The following is a 22,171-nucleotide window of genomic DNA, read 5'->3' on the forward strand; positions in this document are numbered from 1 at the left end:
AAGAAGCATTCGGCCAATACTGAAGAACTGTATCTGAGGTTTACAAATCTGGTTTTGCACATAGCAAAGAGGCTGCTGATGAAGTCAATCTCCTTCATATTTTACCGATTGCAATGTACTTTTCTAAGTTTATCTTTCTGTAATTTCTTGTGAGAAAAGGCACTGTAAGAAAGCTTAAGAAAAAGCCATGAGTGGAAAAAGGCTCAGAGAAACACTTGAGAGAAAAGCCTAGAGTTATTTTCTGATTTCTTTAGGTTAGTTAAGTGTCTTGTATCTTGTACCTGTAAGGTATTCCTTTCTTAGTTGGGTTAGCACTAAGAGTGAATAGTTAGGTATTAGCATAGCCAATGTCAAATTAGGTTAGAACTTGAGTGTGAAAGGATTGGGTCAATACTGTGAAATTCGTGTATCTAATACTGTTAACTATAGTGAAATTCTTCCACTGTTGTGGAGGAGACTGGACGTAGGTTGCATAGCACAAGACAACCGAACCAGGATACATGCTGGTATTAACTTTTCTCTTCTCTGCTCTGTTTTGTTTTCTGATATTCATGAGACAAAAATAAATTGTCTCATAAATTTCTGTTGCTTAGTTTAAACAGAATCATAATTGTAATTTTGTTTAAAAGGGTCATAACAACAACAAAAAAGAAGGCACAAATTCAACCCCCTTCTCTAAACCTACCACAACCTTCAATGTTCATTATAATAATTTGACTTTTTAAAATTTAAATAATGAATGATTTATAATTTATTATATTTATTGAGAATTTTATTTAAAAAAATTTATTTTTTTAAAAAATAATTAAATTAAATTTTATGATATTTTAAAATTTAAATTTATTAAATTATTTAAATAATTTTTATTATAATAAAATATTTTAAAAATAAAAAATATAATAAATAAAAGAATTATTATTATTATTATTATTATTATTATTATTATTATTATTATTATTAAAAAGAAAAAAGGCCGAAGCCAACATGGAAGCAAAAGGAAAAAAAAATGAAACGTGGCTGATATTCATGTGAATATATACGTATATGACACTTGTCCTTTTATTAAAATATATCATGATCATCATCCAATTTTATTTCTCTTTTCATTCACGGTCAAGAAGAAAAGGGAAAGATAGCCGTGAGTAAGGGAAGAAAGAAACCGTGTACCGTTGAACTTCTTGCTTCGATTTCTTGAGATATGTAATTTCAATAAAAAATTTAATCTGGTAAAAATATTTGTATTTTTTTCTTTTATAAGTTGCCATTATTTTTTATTGATGGAAGTTGATAGTAATGTAATTCTTCTACCTCTTTGAGTTTAGTCAATTAGAGTTCTAATAAATACAGATGATTTTGGAAGTTTTTTTTTTCGACAGCTCGATCAGAAAACTTCTCCAAAATCTCGAGTATTTTGATTTTACATGGAAGTAGAATTTTAGTAAATTCTCACCAATTAAATTTGTGTTGGATAAGTGAATGGTTGTTGTAATTAATTATTGATGAAGTTTGATTGACTTTATAATGAATTTTGTTAATATAATATTATATGTGATTAAGCTTGTGATTTGGTCATGTTTGTGCTGCCTAAACTGTGATAATAAGACTGATTTGAGGCTGTCATTGTGTTGATTTTTGAATAAAATGGGTGAGGTTTAATAGCCGAGGAATTAAATTAAAAGTTGTGAAAAATCGGTAACCGTAAAACTCAAAAACGGATTAAGATTTAAATGTATATTTTGAAAAGAAAATAAAGAGGGTTTCAGTTCTTGGTGAAGAGAAGAATCAGTCAAAACAAATTATTTTTGAGGAAATATACTTGTATTTTATGAAGAGATTGAGTTTAATATTATAACTATATAAGTTTTTCAGGTATTTTATAAAAGTTAAGAGTTATTTATATAAATATGAAACAAAGTGAAGGTTTAAATAAAATTTTATAAAATATTGAAGTCAAAAATAAAATATTAAAGAATTTGTGGTTTAGAAAGTAATTAATAAAAATTAGAAAATAAAGTTTTATAAAATAAATTTTAAGAGTATTATAAATATTTTTTTAAATATGTGTTTAAAATTACTCATTTATATTAGAGTAAATTATTATTTATCAAGATATTATTTTGTAAGAATATTATTGTATGTATTAAGAAAAATAAAACAGAGAGTGGTAAACAGACTAATTTTTTTAAAAGTTTTAAAAAGACAAATCTAAGTTAAGGATCTCATGATCCCCTCTTCATAAAATATTTAGGGAAAGATGAGGAAAGAGTGTGAAGATAGTTTTTTATGTTAAAAGTGAATTAAAAGAATGATGAGAAAAGAAAAGAATATAAAGAACCTCTGCCACAGGAGAGCAGAGAATAGAAAAGAAAAGCAAGAAAGAACGAAAAGAAAATGAGAGAAGTAGAGATGATTGTTTACCTGCTAAAAACGAGTAGAGATATGGTGGTGAGTATATCGAGATTTGCTTTCCAGAGATACATCGGCCAATCCAGGGGATGGTCGCACCTGTAAACCAGAGGTTGCTTACAGAGGTTATCGCTACATACATTGGCTAGAGAGAGCCTCACCTGTAAGACAGAAGTTGCATACAGAGGTTATGTTTGCATACATCGGCTCAAGAGAGTCGCACCTGTAAGACAGAGGTTGCTTATAGAGGTTATGACACTGAAAACCAAACTCAGACAAAGGTTGCTGAGTTGCATCGGGAGCGGGTCAAAACCGACAGATGGGCTCATTACTTGTCATAGGGATAGACATGCATCATACTTGTTTGCGCATATTTTTTTGTGTTTGTGTTTTCTATGATTGTGTGTGCTTGTGATTGGATTCTATGTTTTGTAATTGTTGAGTTGGATTATACTTTGTTGACTGTTGTTATTGTCTAAGAACATAATAAAACAAACTTAACTTCTAACCCGACCCTACTAAGAACTCCCCAGTTCTTATCCCTATTTCCACCCCTTTCAGCTACAGGTACGAAGACTTATTGCGAAACTGCGGGAGCACAGAGGAATATGCTTATGAGTTGAGTTGTTAGAATTTATTTTTTCCTTGCCTTGTTAGTTAGAGTTTTATTCAGAGGGGTAGATTCTGTAATTGCTTTTGTATGTAATACTACAATGTATTTTTAATATTAAGTATGTGAATATGTGTTGCTTGTACTTGTTGAAAAAGTTATAAGTTTTAGTAAAACGATCGATAGATTTACGCGTAAAGGCTCAATATTAAATAGATAATAAAAGGAATTAGGTTAGTAATGCCGTACTTTTGGTACGATCATGAGGTGCTAAAAGTTAGGGTTTTACATTTATATATGGGACAAACAAAAGAAACGAGAGATTTCAAATGTTTTACTATAGAAGTAACATCATATAATAATTTAATAAGAGAAATAAAAAAATTAATTAAAGGGCTCATCGATTAGGAATTGGGGATTTGTTGAAACTCCTTTTGCAGCTTTAAAGTCGACGCCATTATCTTTTCCACACTAGTTGATATATTATCAAAGATGAACCTGTTTCTAGCCTTCCATAAGGACCAACTGAAAATTACCATCTTCCTCCTTTAAGAGAAGCTATTAGGTTGGGTACGCAAGACTCCCATTTTCAAGTTTCACTCAACATAGAAATCCAAGTCTTGGAAAATAGCCCGGATCACCAGCTAAGGCCCCTAAATGACCGCTCAGTGATAAAGGAGGTAGTGGTGCAGAGACAGCCAGGAGGTTTGCCTAAAAGCAGTCACCCTTGAAAAGCCCGTGGATATTGAAGTTTCACAAACGGTACTTTTTGATACTGTATTTGAAGCGGTTGTTCGAATTCCTTATGATATGATGTCTCTTCTAGCAGTCAGTAAACCCATTTTGACCAAATCTCCTTTGATTTCTCACAATGGAAGATGTAATGATTGATTGTTTCTTAGAATTATAAGCATCTTCGACAGGTGGGCTGAATTAGGGCTGGAAGTGAGCCGAGCTGAGTCGAGCTAGATCAAGCTCAAGCTCGGCTCACAAAAATTGAGCTTGGCTCACGGCTCGGCTCATTAACAATCGAGCTTATTTCTTAAGCTCAAGCTCGGCTCACCAAAAGCTCACGAGCTGGCTCGAGCTCACGAGCTAGCTCAAATAAGAGAAACATAAATACATAATCTATAATTTTATATCAATAAATTATAACTTATATATTTTTAAAAATATTTGAAAAGATCAATTTTATATATTGTTTATCTATCAATAAATTATAAATTTTTTATTTATGTGCTATATTAAAATTATATGTAAAAAATAAATATAAATATTAAATAATTAAGATTGTTATAATATATATAATCGAGCCAGCTCACGAGCTAATGAGCTGAGCTTATCCAAGCTCAAGCTCGGCTCATTTAATTTATGAGCTCAATTTCAGACTCAAGCTTGGCTCACCAGCTCACGAGCTTAGCTTATCGAGCTGTTAACGAGTCGAGCTCGAGCTGGCTCATGAGCTGGCTTGACTCACTTCCAGCCCTAGGCTGAATCGATGGGATGCGATGATGAAATTTTTGCAGCACTGGAAGCTTTTCATCGAAACCCCTCCAAAGAAAAATTTTAATCTTCGTTGGGATTTTCAACTTCCACAGTTCTTGCCACAAATTTCGTTGTCTCATAGTTTCTGGGAAAAATTCAATGAGAGGATGCGAGAACTTATAAGCCACACGGTACCCAATACTCACTTCATACACATCACTTTTTCTAGGAGCCCAATAAATTTTATCTTCTCTATCCCCAATTATTGTTGCTAGTACATGCTTACTAGTACCCTTAGAAAAAATGCTTCTAATTAGAGTTTGATTTCACAGACCGTTAGAAAGTATTAAGTTCTTGACCATTAATAGTGATTAATTTTGCATACTGGAAGTTTCAGATGGAGGGACAACACAAGGATGTGGAGGAGCAAGCTAAGGATCGTTGAAGATTTGAATATTGGACACATCACCAACTCACCAAACCATCCCCTTTTCAATAATCTTACGCCCTTTCAATATGCTATGCCACTCCCACGAAGGTACTACTCCGATATCTACATTCATTCTAGAACTGTATTGAAAATATTTACCTTTAAGGAGTTTATAGGAGTAATTGTGGCTGAGAGACAACTTTCCAACATTGTTTCGCTTAGGGTGTTCATGGATCGGATCGGATCCACATATCCGCGGTGTTTATCCGAATCCGATCCGCATACTAATTGGATCAGATTGGGAATTTTGTGTAGGTATCCGCATATCCGCGTATCAACAAAAAGAAATAAATAAATAAATAAATAAAATATTCTTTTTATATTTTATTTCAATAAATAATTATCATATATGTTGTATTATTTTAATTTATTATTTAAGAAAAAGTATATTTAATATTATTTTAACAGTAAACATATTTAAAAGAAAATAAAAAAAATTTATTAATATTTTTTAATAAAAATAAGCTTTTAAAAATATTTTTGTGTTTTACAGATATATCCGATCCGATCCGCAAATGTGCGGATCGGATCAGATAAAAGCATAAAAACTGCGGATATTGGATTCGATCCGATCCGATGATTTTAATGCGGATTGGATTCAAATTTGGCTATATCCGATCCAATCCGCATTCACTGATGACAAGTCATCTTAGCCTAGTTTCACTAGCCTTTTTCTTTGTTTTTGATAGGTTTTATACACTTTCTTGCATTCTAAGTAAGTAATTTGGAATGAAAATGCATGACTTCTTTGAATCAAACAACCACCAATTATTTGATGCAAAATCATGAGGTTTAAGCTAAATTTAATTGATAATTAATTGATTTATAAACCTTGTGAATTTAGTGATACTTTGATTGGTTGTTTTGATTACTTGTAGGTGAAGAAAGAAGAAAAGAAGAAAAGCGTGGCTTAAGGAGCGTGCCCAAAGGAAATAAGAAACGTTTCCAAGGGAAGCAACAAGCGTGTCCAAAGGAAAGACAAAGCGTGGCAAAGGGAAGAAAAAGCATGACCACATTGAGGAAGAAAGGAAAGCTAAGTTAAGAAAGCAAACTGAGCTTCACAAAGAATGAAAGGAGAAGGCAAGCTACAAAGCTAAGTTCAAATAGTTAACACTAAAGAAAGCAAGGAAATGGTGCAAAGCTAAGTTAACTAAGTTAACTTTATCGGGACCTCTCCATATTAATTCAAGAAGAAATTCCAAGGGATGAAGCCAACAAGATTCGAACCAAGGACCAAGGAGAAGCAAGGAACTCACCTTGCAAGGAAATTCAAGAAGAAATAGCCAAAATGCATCCTCCATGGTTCGAACTTGGAACCACACGCTACTCCTTGCAAGGGAATTCAAGAATAAATAGCTAGAATGCTTCCTCCAGGATTCGAACTTGGGAATTCTTTGAAACATAAGGAAGGAGTGCCACCAAGCTTGCAAGGAAAATCAAGGGAAAATAGCTTAAATGCTTGAGCCAAGTTTCGAACTTGGGAATTCTTGGAAACACAAGGGAGGAACACCCACTCAACCAAGGAAATTAGCTCCAAGGCTTCCTCCACCAAGTGTTGAACCTGGGACCTTGAAATCTCAAGCTAAGCGCTACAAGGAAAGCTCAGTTGGTTTTTCCAACTGAGCATTGCCTCTCCCCCAAGCCTCCACAATGTGACACGGTCATGACACCAAGAAGCACAATTTTGGCGCACCAAGGAAGGCTGTTTTGCGCATCATGACACGGACCAAGGCACCAAGGAGCAAGCCTTATGCGCACAAGGAGACACGGCCAACACTTAGAGCTAAGTTGGATTTTCCAACTGAGTTCTAGTGTCACACACTCCACCAAGGGCTGGGCGCACCAATTTTGACACACATGGGCAGCATGCTTGAAAGCTAAGTTGGATTTTCCAACCGAGCTTTCTCCTGGAAGTGCAATTTGGGCTAGAAATTGGATTAAAAATCCAATTTAATTCATTTCTTCACCAAATCAAAAGCCCACACAAATTCCAAAATCCAAGAATAGAAAGTGTATAAATAGGAGTTAGTTTGATGTAATTAGGACTGGACTTTTAACTTTGGAACTTTTGGGATTTTTATTTTTACTTCTAGACTCTTATTCTGAATTTTCCTTGAGAGCTTTTACTTTGTAATTTCTGAGAACTTGGAAGGAGAATTGATCTCTCTTCTTCTTGGTTCTTGTTTGAGCACTCTTTTATTTTCTTGCTTTGGATCTTGGGTGAAGAATTGAAGAACTTCTGTTTCAATCTCACCTTGAGATCTCTTGTTTACTTTCTCTGCATAATTGAATTTCACTTTCTGTTTACTGCTTCATCTTCTCTTCAATTCTGCAATTTACTCTTCTTCACTTCTTTTGCAATTGTTCTTGTTGGATCAAGGAAGGATTTGAGATCTAGACTTGTTATCTAGTCTCTTCCACCCTGAGATCTTCAAACACTTTTACTTTGCTGCAAATTAAGCACTGCTTTCTCTGTTTTTAAATTCTCAAAGCATTTTACTCTTCTGTTTAAGATCTACTTCACTGCAATTCAATTTTCTCTTTTATTGTTTAATGCAATTTACTTGTTCTTGTTTAATTTCTGCAATCCCAACTCCCAATCCCTTTCACAATTCAAGCAATTTACGTTTCTTGCACTTTAAGCTTCAGCCATTTACATTACTTGCAATTTAAGTTTCTGCAATTTAATTTACTTGCACTTTAAGATTCAGCTCCTTTATTTTCCTGCTCTTTAGTTTACTGCAAATTTCCCCTTTCCCTTTACTTTCCATGCAATTTAGCTTCTGCAAATCACAAATCACTCAACCAAATCTTGATTAGCTTGACTAAATCAATCACTAAACTAAAATTGCTCAATCCTTCAATCCCTGTGGGATCGACCTCACTCATGTGAGTTATTATTACTTGATGCGACCCGGTCCACTTGCCGGTGAGTTTTGTGTTGGATCGTTTTCCACACATCAAGTTTTTGGCGCCGTTGCCGGGAATTGATTAGATTGACAATGATTAAGTGAAGTGGAGATCTAGATCAATCAATTTTTATTTTCTGCTTCTTTAATTTTTGACTAACCCACTAATTGTTTGAATTTTTGCTTGAACTAACTGAAACTTCACTTTAGTAATAAAGTGAAGTTTTCTTGGTTTCTCTGGCTTTGTATGCTTCTCATGCTTTAGCTTGTTGAATATACGAGAGAAGCAATTTTCTTCCATTAATCTTTTAAGCTTATCAACTGTTTGACACATTGTGTCAACTAATTCTCTAATGATATTCTGGCATGAATATACTCTATCTTCATTTGGATCATTTGTGATTGTGCAGATCATGGAGGGAAACTCAATGAATTCCAGTAATCATGGGAATAATGTCCCCACCTTAGATGATAATGCAACCCATAACTTGAAGCACCCACTCGTCACCATGAACGACGTTGCTCAATGGTTTGAAGCTTTCCCACAAGGAAACATCATCGGATGGGAAGAACTAATGAGTGAACTCCTAGCCAAGCTGAAACCACCTCAGGGAATTGTTAAACCAGAGGCAGAAGTGCAATCATTCACACAAGAGAAGGAAATTGAAGTTGTCCGTGCAGTCATGAACCAAAATAAGCAGATGCATCAGCAGAATTTACAACAACTAGATATGATGGTCAAAAAAATCAATGAGCTGAGAACTGCTATAATACATGCATACAACCTAGCTCAAAACTCATACGGTTGTAATCAAGCTAAACAAAGTTATGAGCAATCACACTCTCCAAATAGTTCCTCTGGCATGTTCCAACACAGGTCTCAGAATGATGTGTACACCCCACCCTGGAGAACTCATTCCAACTGGAGGGGGGTTGAACACCAAAATCAAAGACCTAGGGATCTCAATTACAACAACCCCAACTTCACAAATCAGCAAAAACATCACCATACCAACAACAACCACCACACACCACCACGACACCCACCCTTCCAACCCCCAACACCCCACAACCAACTAATCTCACAAGATTCTCAAAGGATCACCAACTTGGAGATCTTAATAGAGAGAATGACGAAGCACCAAGAGGTGACAATGAAGGACCAGGAGGCCTCAATAAGAAGAGTTGAGAAGCAAATGCAACAATTGGCTAAGCACATTGTTGAAATAGGTGATAGGATGGTAAATACTTCCCCCAGAGTCACTGAAGACAACCTAAAAGACAATGTGAAAGTTGCCAGGTGTGAGAAAGGGAAAGCAATCATAGAGGCAAGTGAGAAGAAGGCTACGGGAAAAGAAACAATCATCAAGGAAAAGCCCACAGTAAGAGGAGGAAACCAAAGGCAACAGAAGCCTCAACTTCCATGATCAACAGAATGGAGAATGTCAAGCTAATGACAATAAAGAAGCGCTTGTTGGGAGGCAACCCAACCTGAGGTAGTTTTCTTTCCATTTAATAAAAAGGCTAAGTAACCTTCTCTATATTGTAAGGAGCTAAGTTTGGTGTTGCACACCAAAACAATTTAAGGGAGAATGAAGAATGCTAAGTTTGGTGTTCCACCAAAAATCTCTTTTAAAAAGACATTCTCACCTTTTGCATAAATGATTGTTAGCTCCAAGCGATCAGAAAAACTACTTAACCAATGTCTGTTCTCCAGGTGTTAGTATTGCTTTTGAAAAAAAGAAAAAGAAAAAGAGTTTCACACATGGTTAATTTGATGCATGAGAACTATTGGCAAGGTACTAAGTTTGGTGTTCCCACACCAAAGTAAGTTCAAAGGCCCACAAATAAATCATGCATGCTAACCATTTCTTCTTTCAAGTGCTTGGGGAACAAGCAACTTTCAATATCATTGCAGAGTATCATACAAGTTTTTGGAAGGATTAAGCATCATCAACCAAAGAGATGAAAGAGGAATATGAGGACCAGCAATGATGATGATGAGGAGGAGGACATCAAGTAAACTCCAAAAGGTTGTATTGTTCAGTAATTATCAGATATTGCTGTGATCGAAAGTGATATTGTGTCCCTGTCTGTCTGTCTATTTAATGCAGTTCTCTATACTTCAATATTTAAGATGTTTGTTTATTCACAACACTACACTTTTAAAAACTGCATGCACTCAAGATTTCAAAAAAATGCATCACATGAAAGTTCTTTGAAGAGAGGGATTGAGGAATTAAACAATTTTGAGACAAGCAAAAGATTAGGAGAAGTGGTGGTTCTGGTTGTGTGATTATGCATTGAGGTTGCATGCTTATGAAAACTTGCATGGGAGCTCATAGGCAGGACATAGAGTTCAAAGAAGTATTGTGGAGATTCTCAAACATTTATTGATCCAAGAAGCAGCAAACAAAAGAAAGAAAACACAAAAAAAAATGAAAGAACATGGCCCAAGGCTCTGAGCATCAATTACTAGGCAGAAAAGAAAGAAGAAACAAAAACTCAAAGAGTTGTTATCCTAGTAAATGCTTGTGGTCGAATTGTGTCAAAGAGAGAGGCTTGAGCAAGTAAATCCTTAGGGGTGCTTTAACACCTAATACCTTAAAACCAACTGGTTTAGGAGTATTGATTGAAAGCTTATCTAAAGAGCCGCTTTGAGACATGACACTTAGAGTCAAGGCCAAAGCACAGAAACTATAAGCTGCTTCAAGGTGATTACCTATAGAGAGATCTCCATGATATCATTTGGATGAAAGTCCTAAGACCTAAGACTTTCAAGATGTAGGGACTAGTAAGCACTGAAGCCCTTGCATGAGCATATAATTTAGAGTTCACCCCACTGTCACTTAATCACTTCACTCACAGGATAGCACATGTATTCTTCAAATCTTTTCTAATTGAAAGAACCTTTGAGCATAATTATCTCCTAGCTTGGGGACAAGCAAATTTTAAGTTTGGTGTTGTGATGACAAGTCATCTTAGCCTAGTTTCACTAGCCTTTTTCTTTGTTTTTGATAGGTTTTATACACTTTCTTGCATTCTAAGTAAGTAATTTGGAATGAAAATGCATGACTTCTTTGAATCAAACAACCACCAATTATTTGATGCAAAATCATGATATTTAAGCTAAATTTAATTGATAATTAATTGATTTATAAACCTTGTGAATTTAGTGATACTTTGATTGGTTGTTTTGATTACTTGTAGGTGAAGAAAGAAGAAAAGAAGAAAAGCGTGGCTTAAGGAGCGTGCCCAAAGGAAATAAGAAACGTTTCCAAGGGAAGCAACAAGCGTGTCCAAAGGAAAGAGAAAGCATGGCAAAGGGAAGAAAAAGCATGACCACATTGAGGAAGAAAGGAAAGCTAAGTTAAGAAAGCAAACTGAGCTTCACAAAGAATGAAAGGAGAAGGCAAGCTACAAAGCTAAGTTCAAATAGTTAACACTAAAGAAAGCAAGGAAATGGTGCAAAGCTAAGTTAACTAAGTTAACTTTATCGGGACCTCTCCATATTAATTCAAGAAGAAATTCCAAGGGATGAAGCCAACAAGATTCGAACCAAGGACCAAGGAGAAGCAAGGAACTCACCTTGCAAGGAAATTCAAGAAGAAATAGCCAAAATGCATCCTCCATGGTTCGAACTTGGAACCACACGCTACTCCTTGCAAGGGAATTCAAGAATAAATAGCTAGAATGCTTCCTCCAGGATTCGAACTTGGGAATTCTTTGAAACATAAGGAAGGAGTGCCACCAAGCTTGCAAGGAAAATCAAGGGAAAATAGCTTAAATGCTTGAGCCAAGTTTCGAACTTGGGAATTCTTGGAAACACAAGGGAGGAACACCCACTCAACCAAGGAAATTAGCTCCAAGGCTTCCTCCACCAAGTGTTGAACCTGGGACCTTGAAATCTCAAGCTAAGCGCTACAAGGAAAGCTCAGTTGGTTTTTCCAACTGAGCATTGCCTCTCCCCCAAGCCTCCACAATGTGACACGGTCATGACACCAAGAAGCACAATTTTGGCGCACCAAGGAAGGCTGTTTTGCGCATCATGACACGGACCAAGGCACCAAGGAGCAAGCCTTGTGCGCACAAGGAGACACGGCCAACACTTAGAGCTAAGTTGGATTTTCCAACTGAGTTCTAGTGTCACACACTCCACCAAGGGCTGGGCGCACCAATTTTGACACACATGGGCAGCATGCTTGAAAGCTAAGTTGGATTTTCCAACCGAGCTTTCTCCTGGAAGTGCAATTTGGGCTAGAAATTGGATTAAAAATCCAATTTAATTCATTTCTTCACCAAATCAAAAGCCCACACAAATTCCAAAATCCAAGAATAGAAAGTGTATAAATAGGAGTTAGTTTGATGTAATTAGGACTGGACTTTTAACTTTGGAACTTTTGGGATTTTTATTTTTACTTCTAGACTCTTATTCTGAATTTTCCTTGAGAGCTTTTACTTTGTAATTTCTGAGAACTTGGAAGGAGAATTGATCTCTCTTCTTCTTGGTTCTTGCTTGAGCACTCTTTTATTTTCTTGCTTTGGATCTTGGGTGAAGAATTGAAGAACTTCTGTTTCAATCTCACCTTGAGATCTCTTGTTTACTTTCTCTGCATAATTGAATTTCACTTTCTATTTACTGCTTCATCTTCTCTTCAATTCTGCAATTTACTCTTCTTCACTTATTTTGCAATTGTTCTTGTTGGATCAAGGAAGGAATTGAGATCTAGACTTGTTATCTAGTCTCTTCCACCCTGAGATCTTCAAACACTTTTACTTTGCTGCAAATTAAGCACTGCTTTCTCTGTTTTTAAATTCTCAAAGCATTTTACTCTTCTGTTTAAGATCTACTTCACTGCAATTCAATTTTCTCTTTTATTGTTTAATCCAATTTACTTGTTCTTGTTTAATTTCTGCAATCCCAACTCCCAATCCCTTTCACAATTCAAGCAATTTACGTTTCTTGCACTTTAAGCTTCAGCCATTTACATTACTTGCAATTTAAGTTTCTGCAATTTAATTTACTTGCACTTTAAGATTCAGCTCCTTTATTTTCCTGCTCTTTAGTTTACTGCAAATTTCCCCTTCCCCTTTACTTTCCATGCAATTTAGCTTCTGCAAATCACAAATCACTCAACCAAATCTTGATTCGCTTGACTAAATCAATCACTAAACTAAAATTGCTCAATCCTTCAATCCCTGTGGGATCGACCTCACTCATGTGAGTTATTATTACTTGATGCGACCCGGTCCACTTGCCGGTGAGTTTTGTGTTGGATCGTTTTTCACACATCATTCACCCCTAACTTTTGCTAATAGCGCCAAATTCTGATCCCTTAGATCTTTAAAACCTAGTCCACCTTTCAATTTCGGTCTTGTCATAGTATCCCAAAACCCATGCCATTTTTTGCTCTATACCTTTTTGACCCCACTAAAACTGGGAGAGTATGTTGTGAATCTCCCTAATTAAAGTGTCAGAAAGATGAAAACATGATAATGAATAAATTGGGATAGCCTCCCTAATAGCTTTGATTAGAATGCCTACAGAGGAGAGAAGTTTTCTTTTCCACCTTTGAACTCGTTTCCTCACCTTGTCCTTGATTTCTTTGAATGTGGCCTTTTTTTATTTTTGGATTGTAGATGAAAGACTCAAATATTTATCCTGTGCACCAATATGAGCAATTTTCAATTTTTGAGCCAGTAGTGATCGAGTAGCAGGAGGAGTATTATTACTAAAGAATAGAGCTGATTTATGTAAATTAACTTTTTGGCCACTGAACCCCTCGTATGACTGAAGAAAACTGAGAATATTTTCACAACTGTTTTCTGATGCTTTGTAAAAAAGGATTATGTCATCCGCAAACAATAAATGGTTAACAATAGGACATCTTCGGTTGATCTGAATACCTTCAATGAGATTGTTTTGCTCTACCTTGTTTAGCAAAAAGAATAATCCTTTTGCACAGAAAAAAAAAGATAGAAAGATAGTGGGTCTCCTTGATAGATACCTCTATTTAGTTTAAAAAAATCAAAAGGTTGACCTTCAACAATGACAGAGTAAGAAACTGTAGTCACCACCTTCTATTTCCAACCAATACACCTAGATTCAAATCTCAGTTTCTCCAAAATGAACCAAAGGAAATGCCACTCAACACGATCATAGGCTTTGCTCATTCCAATTGAACAGCCATTTCAGTCGATAGACCCCTCTTCTTTGTCTTTAGATAGTATATACATTCATGAGCAATTAGGACATTGTCTGAAATCAATCTACCCTTAATAGAGGCACTCTGATTAGGGCTAATCAACGAAGTCATAAATTCTTGTAACCGATGGACTAGTACTTTAGATATAATCTTATACACAATTAAGGAAAGGCTGATGGGTCTAACCTGTGCCATATCCTTTGCATCAGGAATCTTAGGAATGAGACAGATTTGTGTATAGTTGAAGCTCTTGAGTAGTCTATCACTGACAAAGAAACTGTGGACAACCTTAAAAACATCCTCCCCTATTAAACTCCAATAGAATTGAAAGAATTTAGTCGTAAATCCATCAACACCAGGGGCGCTCTAAGGGTGAACACTAAAGACCACACGTTTTACCTCATCGAAACTATCCGGTCTAGTTAATTTTCTGTTCATGGTTGCTGAAACTTTAGTTTCAAAATCTTCAAATGCATGTGCCGGATTAGCTTGGTCAATAAATACCAAGATATCCTTGAAGTATGTTTCAACTACTTGTGCAATTTTCTCACAGGTGGCAGCATCATTCTTTTCTAATTTCCAAATTTTATTTCTCCGGATTCTAGATTGGAATGATTAGTGAAAGAAACTTGTATTTTTATCCCCTACTTTTAGCCACTTTACACGAGATTTTTCCCTCCAATAGCTTTCTTCCCTAGAGTAAGCATCCTCAATTTTATTTTTGAAGACTTCAATCTGTTCTCCTCCTATAATACCCTCCTCTCTGAAAATTTCAAGCTGAGATGTGAGCTTACAAGTGTCTTTCTTCCAATTAAATTTGTTATGTTGCTGCCATTGAATAATACAGTGCCTACAATGCTCCAATTTTTTAGCCAAAACAAACATTGTTGAGCCATCCACCTATTTCTTCCAAACTTCAGTAATAATTACCCGAATTTCTTCTAAATCATACCACCTCCCCTAAAACTTAAACCTCAGTTTAGATTTTTCCATGACTAGATTTGTATCAAGGAGGATAGACGTATGATTGAACCGTTTTCTACGAGTCGAGACAGCAAGGCTGACGGAAAACTATCCATGCGCTCACCGTTTGCAAGTGCATGGTCAAGTCGCTTCCTGATCTGGTCCTGCCCTCGTCGCTTATTAGTCCAGGTAAATCTTCTTCCAATCATACCCAAATCCTTCAGTCGACCACCATCAATAAAATTCATAAATTCAGAAATAGATGAAACTGATTTTAATCCCCCTCATTCTTTCTCGTCGAGGCTCATTATAACATTAAAATTATCCATAATTAAAACATTTTCAAGAAAACGTTGTACAAAAGAAGAAAGTTCTATATATTGGATAAATTGAATCTCATCCAAGCTATTTAAATGTACCCTAATGAACTCCTAAGAACAATTCAAAGCAAAATTAGTTATCATAGTAGCTATGAAAACTCTTTTTTAACAAGAATCTCAACTGTTGTACTCTCCTTACACCCTCCTTACGTACTAAAGCCAATCCACCAATGACCAAATTTTAACTTACTTTTTATCAGACGAAATTGATTTTGTTTCATATATAAACACAATCTCGAGAAAATAAAATTGACATATCTTAAGAGATTATGAACTATTAGGGATCTCTCAAATCCCGACAATTCCATAAAAAAAACTCATAGCGGAAGAAATAAAGAAAGAAATTGACAAAAATCAAACATTAACCAAACCGGCACAGGAACTCCTTTGGAAAAAACGCTAGTAGAACAATTTAACCTAGACAGCCAGGTGAAAAGTATAGTTGTACGCAAATCAACTAGCAAGTATATTGGACCCTATTTAGCTTGGGAGCATGATATTTCAATTTTGATACACAACACCACAAATTAAAAAAATAAAATAACACATTTTGGCTTTTCAGTTTGAGTGGCACCAATACCTAACTCAACAAGTGCTGCACTATTAATTAGTAACAGATGTACAAAAATTACAAGCACTACAGTATTAATAACAAATCTTTGCATTCTTGGATGAAAACAAAGCATTCGGAATAACTAGTTCTTTAATCTCAGTGCCCTCCTGGGTTCCTATTCCATGACAAATACGATGGATCTCCAAGTTGCCTACATATGCAGATACATAGGTTAGGGTCAACATTTAAAAATTAAAACTGCACATTAATTCATCTAATCTAATAAATAACTAAAAAGCTAACGGGTATGAATTTTGACTTGTACAACGGATACATACCCAAATAGATGAAACAACTGAACAAGGAATTAATCGTGCAAAATTGTCAGGGCATTTTAATAGACCGCACGACTTTTTAATTAATACAACTTCTAAACATAGTTTTTTCATCACTAATCACTAGAGGTTTTTCCTTTTGCGGACTGGAAATGATGATTTTTTCTTCCCTTCTTTCCACAAGTCAGAGGACTTATTCCCATCGAAGAAAATAGAAAGCGCAGAAAATTTGCAACACCTTACCATACAAGTCACTAAAACATTACATAGGTTCCATGTATTCACCAGTTACAGTGTTAGAAGAAAGTGGTTGAAGTTAAATGCTAAAACCTAATAGTAATATTCTGCATCTGTCAGTAGGGAACCACTAGACAAACGCATTACCAGGGATTTGTGAAACACTATCGCATGCAATGATTAGATGCATCTAACATCATTTTGGCAAAAACGTGTAAGAAATCAAGCAAGAAAATAAGAAAGCCCATGTCACCCCATAAACAACCCTTTCTTGAAAGTAACTTTAATTCCATGGCCAAAAGTAGCTGAGAAATTCAAATATTACCTTGGCTTGACAAAGTAGATAATGGTGAAGGCCATAGCCAAAAAGAAGCACAATCCTCCAACAGTGAGATAAGCAATGCCAAGGAAGTCATTCTTCCCACCCAACCAACCGGTGGTTGACAGTACGAGCTTTTTCTTGCCACTAAAGCTGTAAGTGTTGTAGTTATTTTTCAGTATCACACTAATTGTATCACCTTCATTCAGATCCACCTCTATCTTGCCATACAACTTCCTGAAAGTTGGAAGTGCAGCAGTTCGCATCCAAACAATAAGATCCTCCTGCTGACTCAGCTGCTCATAAAAGAATAAGGGTGAGCCATATATCTCATACATGCACTGATAGTTATTGCTAACAGCAAACTTACATAAGATGACAATTAGAATATAATAGTTACTGAAATGAAAGAGAAGTATATTCAGTCTGAAATACAGATTTGAGTGATGTGACAACACAACTCCAACGACAATCTACAATCTATATATGGGGTTGCCTTACTTTAGTGATGCAAATATTATAACTATATTCAACCTCTTCAGCGGCTTATTGCATATTTCGCAGTTATAATTTACCAAATTCGTATTAAACCTTGTTCCATTTTAACGAAATAAATTAAAAATTGTGGAATAGCAGGATTGGTAGAACTAATATTAACAGTAAGTTGTAATTGTATCATCAATATATTATCCATAATTTTTTTAAAAAGTTGTGTAAATTTTAAAATCAATTATTATTTAGAGTAAACCCCAAAATGATCCTTAAAAGAATTTTGCATTGGACAAATAAGCGCCTGAAAAAATGACAGGAGTTGGTCCCTAAACTTTTTAAGAATCAAACATATTTGTCCCTAATAAAAATAAAAGGATAAATTAGTCCAATGCAAAATTCCTTAAAGACCATTTTTGGGAGTTTTCTCTTTAATTTATTTGTTGAAAAAATAAACTTAAATTAAGAGACAATAAATGTGTTGGTGGTTTACAGCAGTTGATGTGTAGTTTTAAAGTGAATGTAATATGTATAAATATTAATTATAAATGCTTATGGAACTCAATTTATTTCAATTTATATACTTTGGAGAGAAATATTTATCAAAGACAATCCTCTTTGTGGATGCAATGTAAAGATGCAAGTTTAACACAAACCTCTCAGTGTGTGTGTGTGCTTAATTCAATCAAAACATGACTTCACATAAATACTTACTGGTATGGAATCATTGAGCCGTGCACCACCAATAATAGAACCATTTTGGAAATTTTTAGGAAAAACATCTTTTCCAAATTTATGATCCCTATCACTCTTCCAGGAAATGCCTTTCTTGTTCACTGTCAAATTTTTGTTGTTACGGGAGAAGATGTATGTGTCATTGAATAAACTCCAAGCTATAAGACCACAAGGTACAATTGGCTTTCCATTTGCCATATCTTCCGGCTTACAACCACTTGTTGAGTCCCATTTCTCGCTATCTCTCAACTGCTCATCATTTCGGCTCTTAACATACCTGAATTATAGAGAAACATGGTAATTATTTGTAATAAACAATCCTGCATAATAAACTGTATGCATTAAATTCAAATTAACCACCGAGACATAAAAACCAAACATAGAAACAAATGAAGAGATAAGATGAATGCATGAAAGATGAAGGTACAAGTAGCAATCCCTCCTAAAATCCCATCCCATACGAAAAATTATATGTTATCTCCAATAGTTCTCCAAAGTTCCAAGAGATGGATAACAGAATCCATGTTACAATCAAACAATTTATGATAACACTTTCTTACCGTAAAAGAATATTTCAGTCAGTTAAACATTTTTTTTTTTCTAATTAAAGAATAATTTCTTTGGTGACAAAGAATATAGCTGGTACATGAACTTCATACCAGTTGTCAAACCATTTGTTCTTTCATTATAACTTTATTGTGCACATGTAGACTTATACCTCTTATAACTTAGGGCAGACAACTAAATTCTATTAGTATGAAGTAAAAGTTTAAATCGTATTGCTATTTGACAATGACCAAAATGCTACCCATAGTTCCTACAATTGCATATGTGACCTGTGGCACAGATAATACTTGAAAACAAACCAAGATATGAGCAATACGAATAAAGGAAAAATGATTATTAATATTACCGACGATGATTCTGGTAGAAGTTGTCAAGCTGGTAGTAAACATGAATAGGTGATTTCATATGCTTGTGAACCTATTATAAGAGCAAAGTTTAAGAAAGATGATATCAGCATGATAAGAACTCAGTTAATTATCAATAATGGGAACATAGAAACAATAATAATAAGAAATGAATAAGACAAATTGGTGTCATGGAGACTTACATTTAGTGTTATGTTGCATGTTTTATCTGCAGAAGGATTCTGAATGTAGGCTACCTTGTCTGAAGAATTTGACTGCGGTATGCACTCTGCATCATACCTATGAATAATTTCAACAACCTAATAAATCCAAGGAAAGGAAGGTAAGTACCATGAAGATACAACTTCAGAATACATTAAAAACATTATGTCATTCAATCAAACCTTTCGTGAAGCAAGTAGCGAAGCAACTCCAACTGGAACAAATACAACACTAACAAGCAAGAATACGGAAATAACCTGCAGGGGAGAGCTTAAATTAAGTTTCTACAAAATAAATAGTGACTTGAGATGCATGTAGATTTACACATATAATCATGAGACTAGCAATGTGTAAACACGAAACAGGTAGTCTTACAGCTCGTGGCGTAAGAATCGGCTTGCAAGCAGGAAGTTCTTGCTGCGTAAACTTCGAATCTGTAAGATAATAAATTTCCACGGAGAAATGTTGTCAGTTTAGTCTTCTGCCAGTACCCAAAGGGACAAACCACAAAAGCAATTCACTAAATCAGAAAAGACCAACTACGAAACTGCATAGAACTCCTTGATTAAGCCAAAACAAGGACGAACAGCATGAAAAACACTAGTCAACAGAAATACCAACTCTAGAAACAACGTTTTCAAAAACTCAGGTCTATATTTCTGTTTAAAATTATTTTTGATCCTCTATTAATGTAAAAGACAAACATTTGATCATATATTGCCATATCAGGCATAAGGATTTGCCTCTCCCTCATATAACAGTATAAGGTTTGATGGATGACAGTGCGTCAAAATTTATCACCTTCATATAAACCATTAAATTTCATAGAAACAACTACTACAAGAGATAACTAACTCTATGTAGGTATTATTTTGAACTAAATTTTAACACAGGAAAACCACCAAACAAAACATACAAACCCTTCAGAAATGAACCGCAACCACAAGAAAACCCACTAACCCAGTATCCATTCCCTACCCAACGTACACAATTTAAAAAACCCCAAAATTTTCTTCTTATTTTATAACAAAAAAAATAATTTATTTGCATGATAAACCAACAATTTCAACAAGGAAATAAAAAAAAAAACCAAGTGTCACTGAAAATTGAGCTGAAAATGGGTAAAAGGAAAGAAGAAAAACAAAGATTGAGGAAAGAGAAGAGTAAAATTACACTTAGGTCGCTTGGTGTTTCTTCTTGCAGCTGTGGAATCAGCGGATCCAAAAGCCGCTGCGCTCGAAGATGACATTTCCCGAATGAGAATCGGAATCGGTCAAAAACAAGACCTTTTTAGGGATTCAATTGAATTGAAAGTGAAAAACCCTCGGAACAGGAAATTGGGGGAAAAGCGAGCGATTGATTGATTGCGGAGGAGAACAGAGGGATCAGCTTTTCGTTTCTGGCTTTAATAGAAAGATGGTAAGGGTCGTAGAAGAACGCGTGAAATGGAAGAGGAAACAGAGAAGAAAGTGAAGAAGAAGAAGAAGAAGGGTGCCGCCAAGGGAGGAAGAGTCAAAACTCAAAAGGAAATACGAGAAGAGTTCAACGATACAACTGAGGAGTTTTATCAGTTGCACACGCCTTCAATAATCAAATATGATGGGAAAGTCTTGTCTTAATATTTTTTAAGAAGTAAAACTTTCTAGAAAAGCCCAACGACCTTACAGATAGCAAATTTTCCAATAGCATAATATCATTGTTATAAATAGGCGACGTGTTTTGTTGTCAATATGCATGCCTTTTTTTTTTCTCAAAAATTAAAAAAGTAACTTTTTTACTAATTGTTAATAATTTTATTTATACTAATTATAATTATTCTAATATAATTATTAATCATACATAATTAATATTTATATAATATTTATATTAATGAATTATATGTATATATATTAATAGCATATGCATTGGTATTAATTTCTATATATGTGTGTAAGACTAAATGTTATATAAAATATTTCTTTTATCATTTATGAGTTTAGATTTTAGCATAGTTGTCATAACTAAATTAGTAATTAAATCAATTAAACTATTGATTCATTAGTTTATTAGTTTAATTGGTAGGTTATTAGTTGAATAAATTGATTCGATTTTACATAAATAAAAATATAAAATATTTAAAAATTTAAAATATATATCTTCACTCATATTTTAATAATAATCAAATTTTAATAAATTATAATTAATAAATTATAATTCGATTATTATTAAATAATTATATAAAATTTTATTTTTATATTAAAATAATTATTTTTAATTTGCATGTTTATAATTAAAATTAAAATAAATTAAATAGAAGTAAACTATTTGATGAATAATTTCTATATGTATTATAATTTCGATTGGTTTGATTTTCATCGAGTTTGACATATTCGTGCCGGTTCTTTACCTTAAACAGTCTTAGTAAAGGTGTTTAGATCCAAACCGATTCAAAAAAATTGCGAAATCGTACCGATTCAAATAAAAAATTGAAACAAACCGTTCAATTTTAAATGTCTTTTGGTTTTGGATCGATTTTATTGCGGTTTGATTTGGTTTGCGATTCCACTATGCACAACCGTATCGAACCGCATATTGTATAATAATAATAATAAGATCCTTAGCACTTAGCAGCGCTGCACACACACCCCAGTCCCCACAAACACAAACCCTAACCCAAAAAAGAAACCCCTCTCTCGTATTCGTATCTCACTCACTCACTCTCATTGTTACACGCCGTCTGCCACCTCCTCTTCTGAGTGACGCTGTTGCGACATTCTCTTCTCGGTGACACTGCTGCCGCCTCCTCTTCTCGGTATGTTTTTATTTATTTTGTTTAATTTTGTGTTGTTATGGAGGAATTTGTTCTTGTTTTGTTAAATTTTGTGTTAAATTTTGTGTTATTCTTGTTTATTTTTTATAATATGTTCTTGTTAATTAAATTT

At 34.5% G+C, this 22,171-nt stretch overlaps 1 protein-coding gene across 1 annotated transcript; it reads right to left on the reverse strand.

The window, feature by feature from the left end:
• Nucleotides 1–15,891: 15,891 nt before the first annotated feature.
• Nucleotides 15,892–20,944, reverse strand: LOC112769109 (ALA-interacting subunit 3). Its single transcript, XM_025813523.2, has 8 exons — nucleotides 20,424–20,944; nucleotides 19,626–19,684; nucleotides 19,433–19,507; nucleotides 19,232–19,348; nucleotides 19,031–19,101; nucleotides 18,097–18,394; nucleotides 16,900–17,189; nucleotides 15,892–16,213 (listed from the first exon to the last, which is right to left on the reverse strand). The coding sequence occupies exons 1-8, from the start codon at nucleotides 20,497–20,499 to the stop codon at nucleotides 16,159–16,161; spliced, it is 1,041 nt and encodes a 346-aa protein (XP_025669308.1). The 5' UTR covers nucleotides 20,500–20,944; the 3' UTR covers nucleotides 15,892–16,158.
• Between the last annotated feature and the right edge of the window lie 1,227 nt (nucleotides 20,945–22,171).

The sequence above is a fragment of the Arachis hypogaea genome, chromosome 18 (assembly GCF_003086295.3).
Source record: "Arachis hypogaea cultivar Tifrunner chromosome 18, arahy.Tifrunner.gnm2.J5K5, whole genome shotgun sequence".
In the NCBI taxonomy this organism is placed as follows: Eukaryota; Viridiplantae; Streptophyta; class Magnoliopsida; order Fabales; family Fabaceae; genus Arachis; species Arachis hypogaea.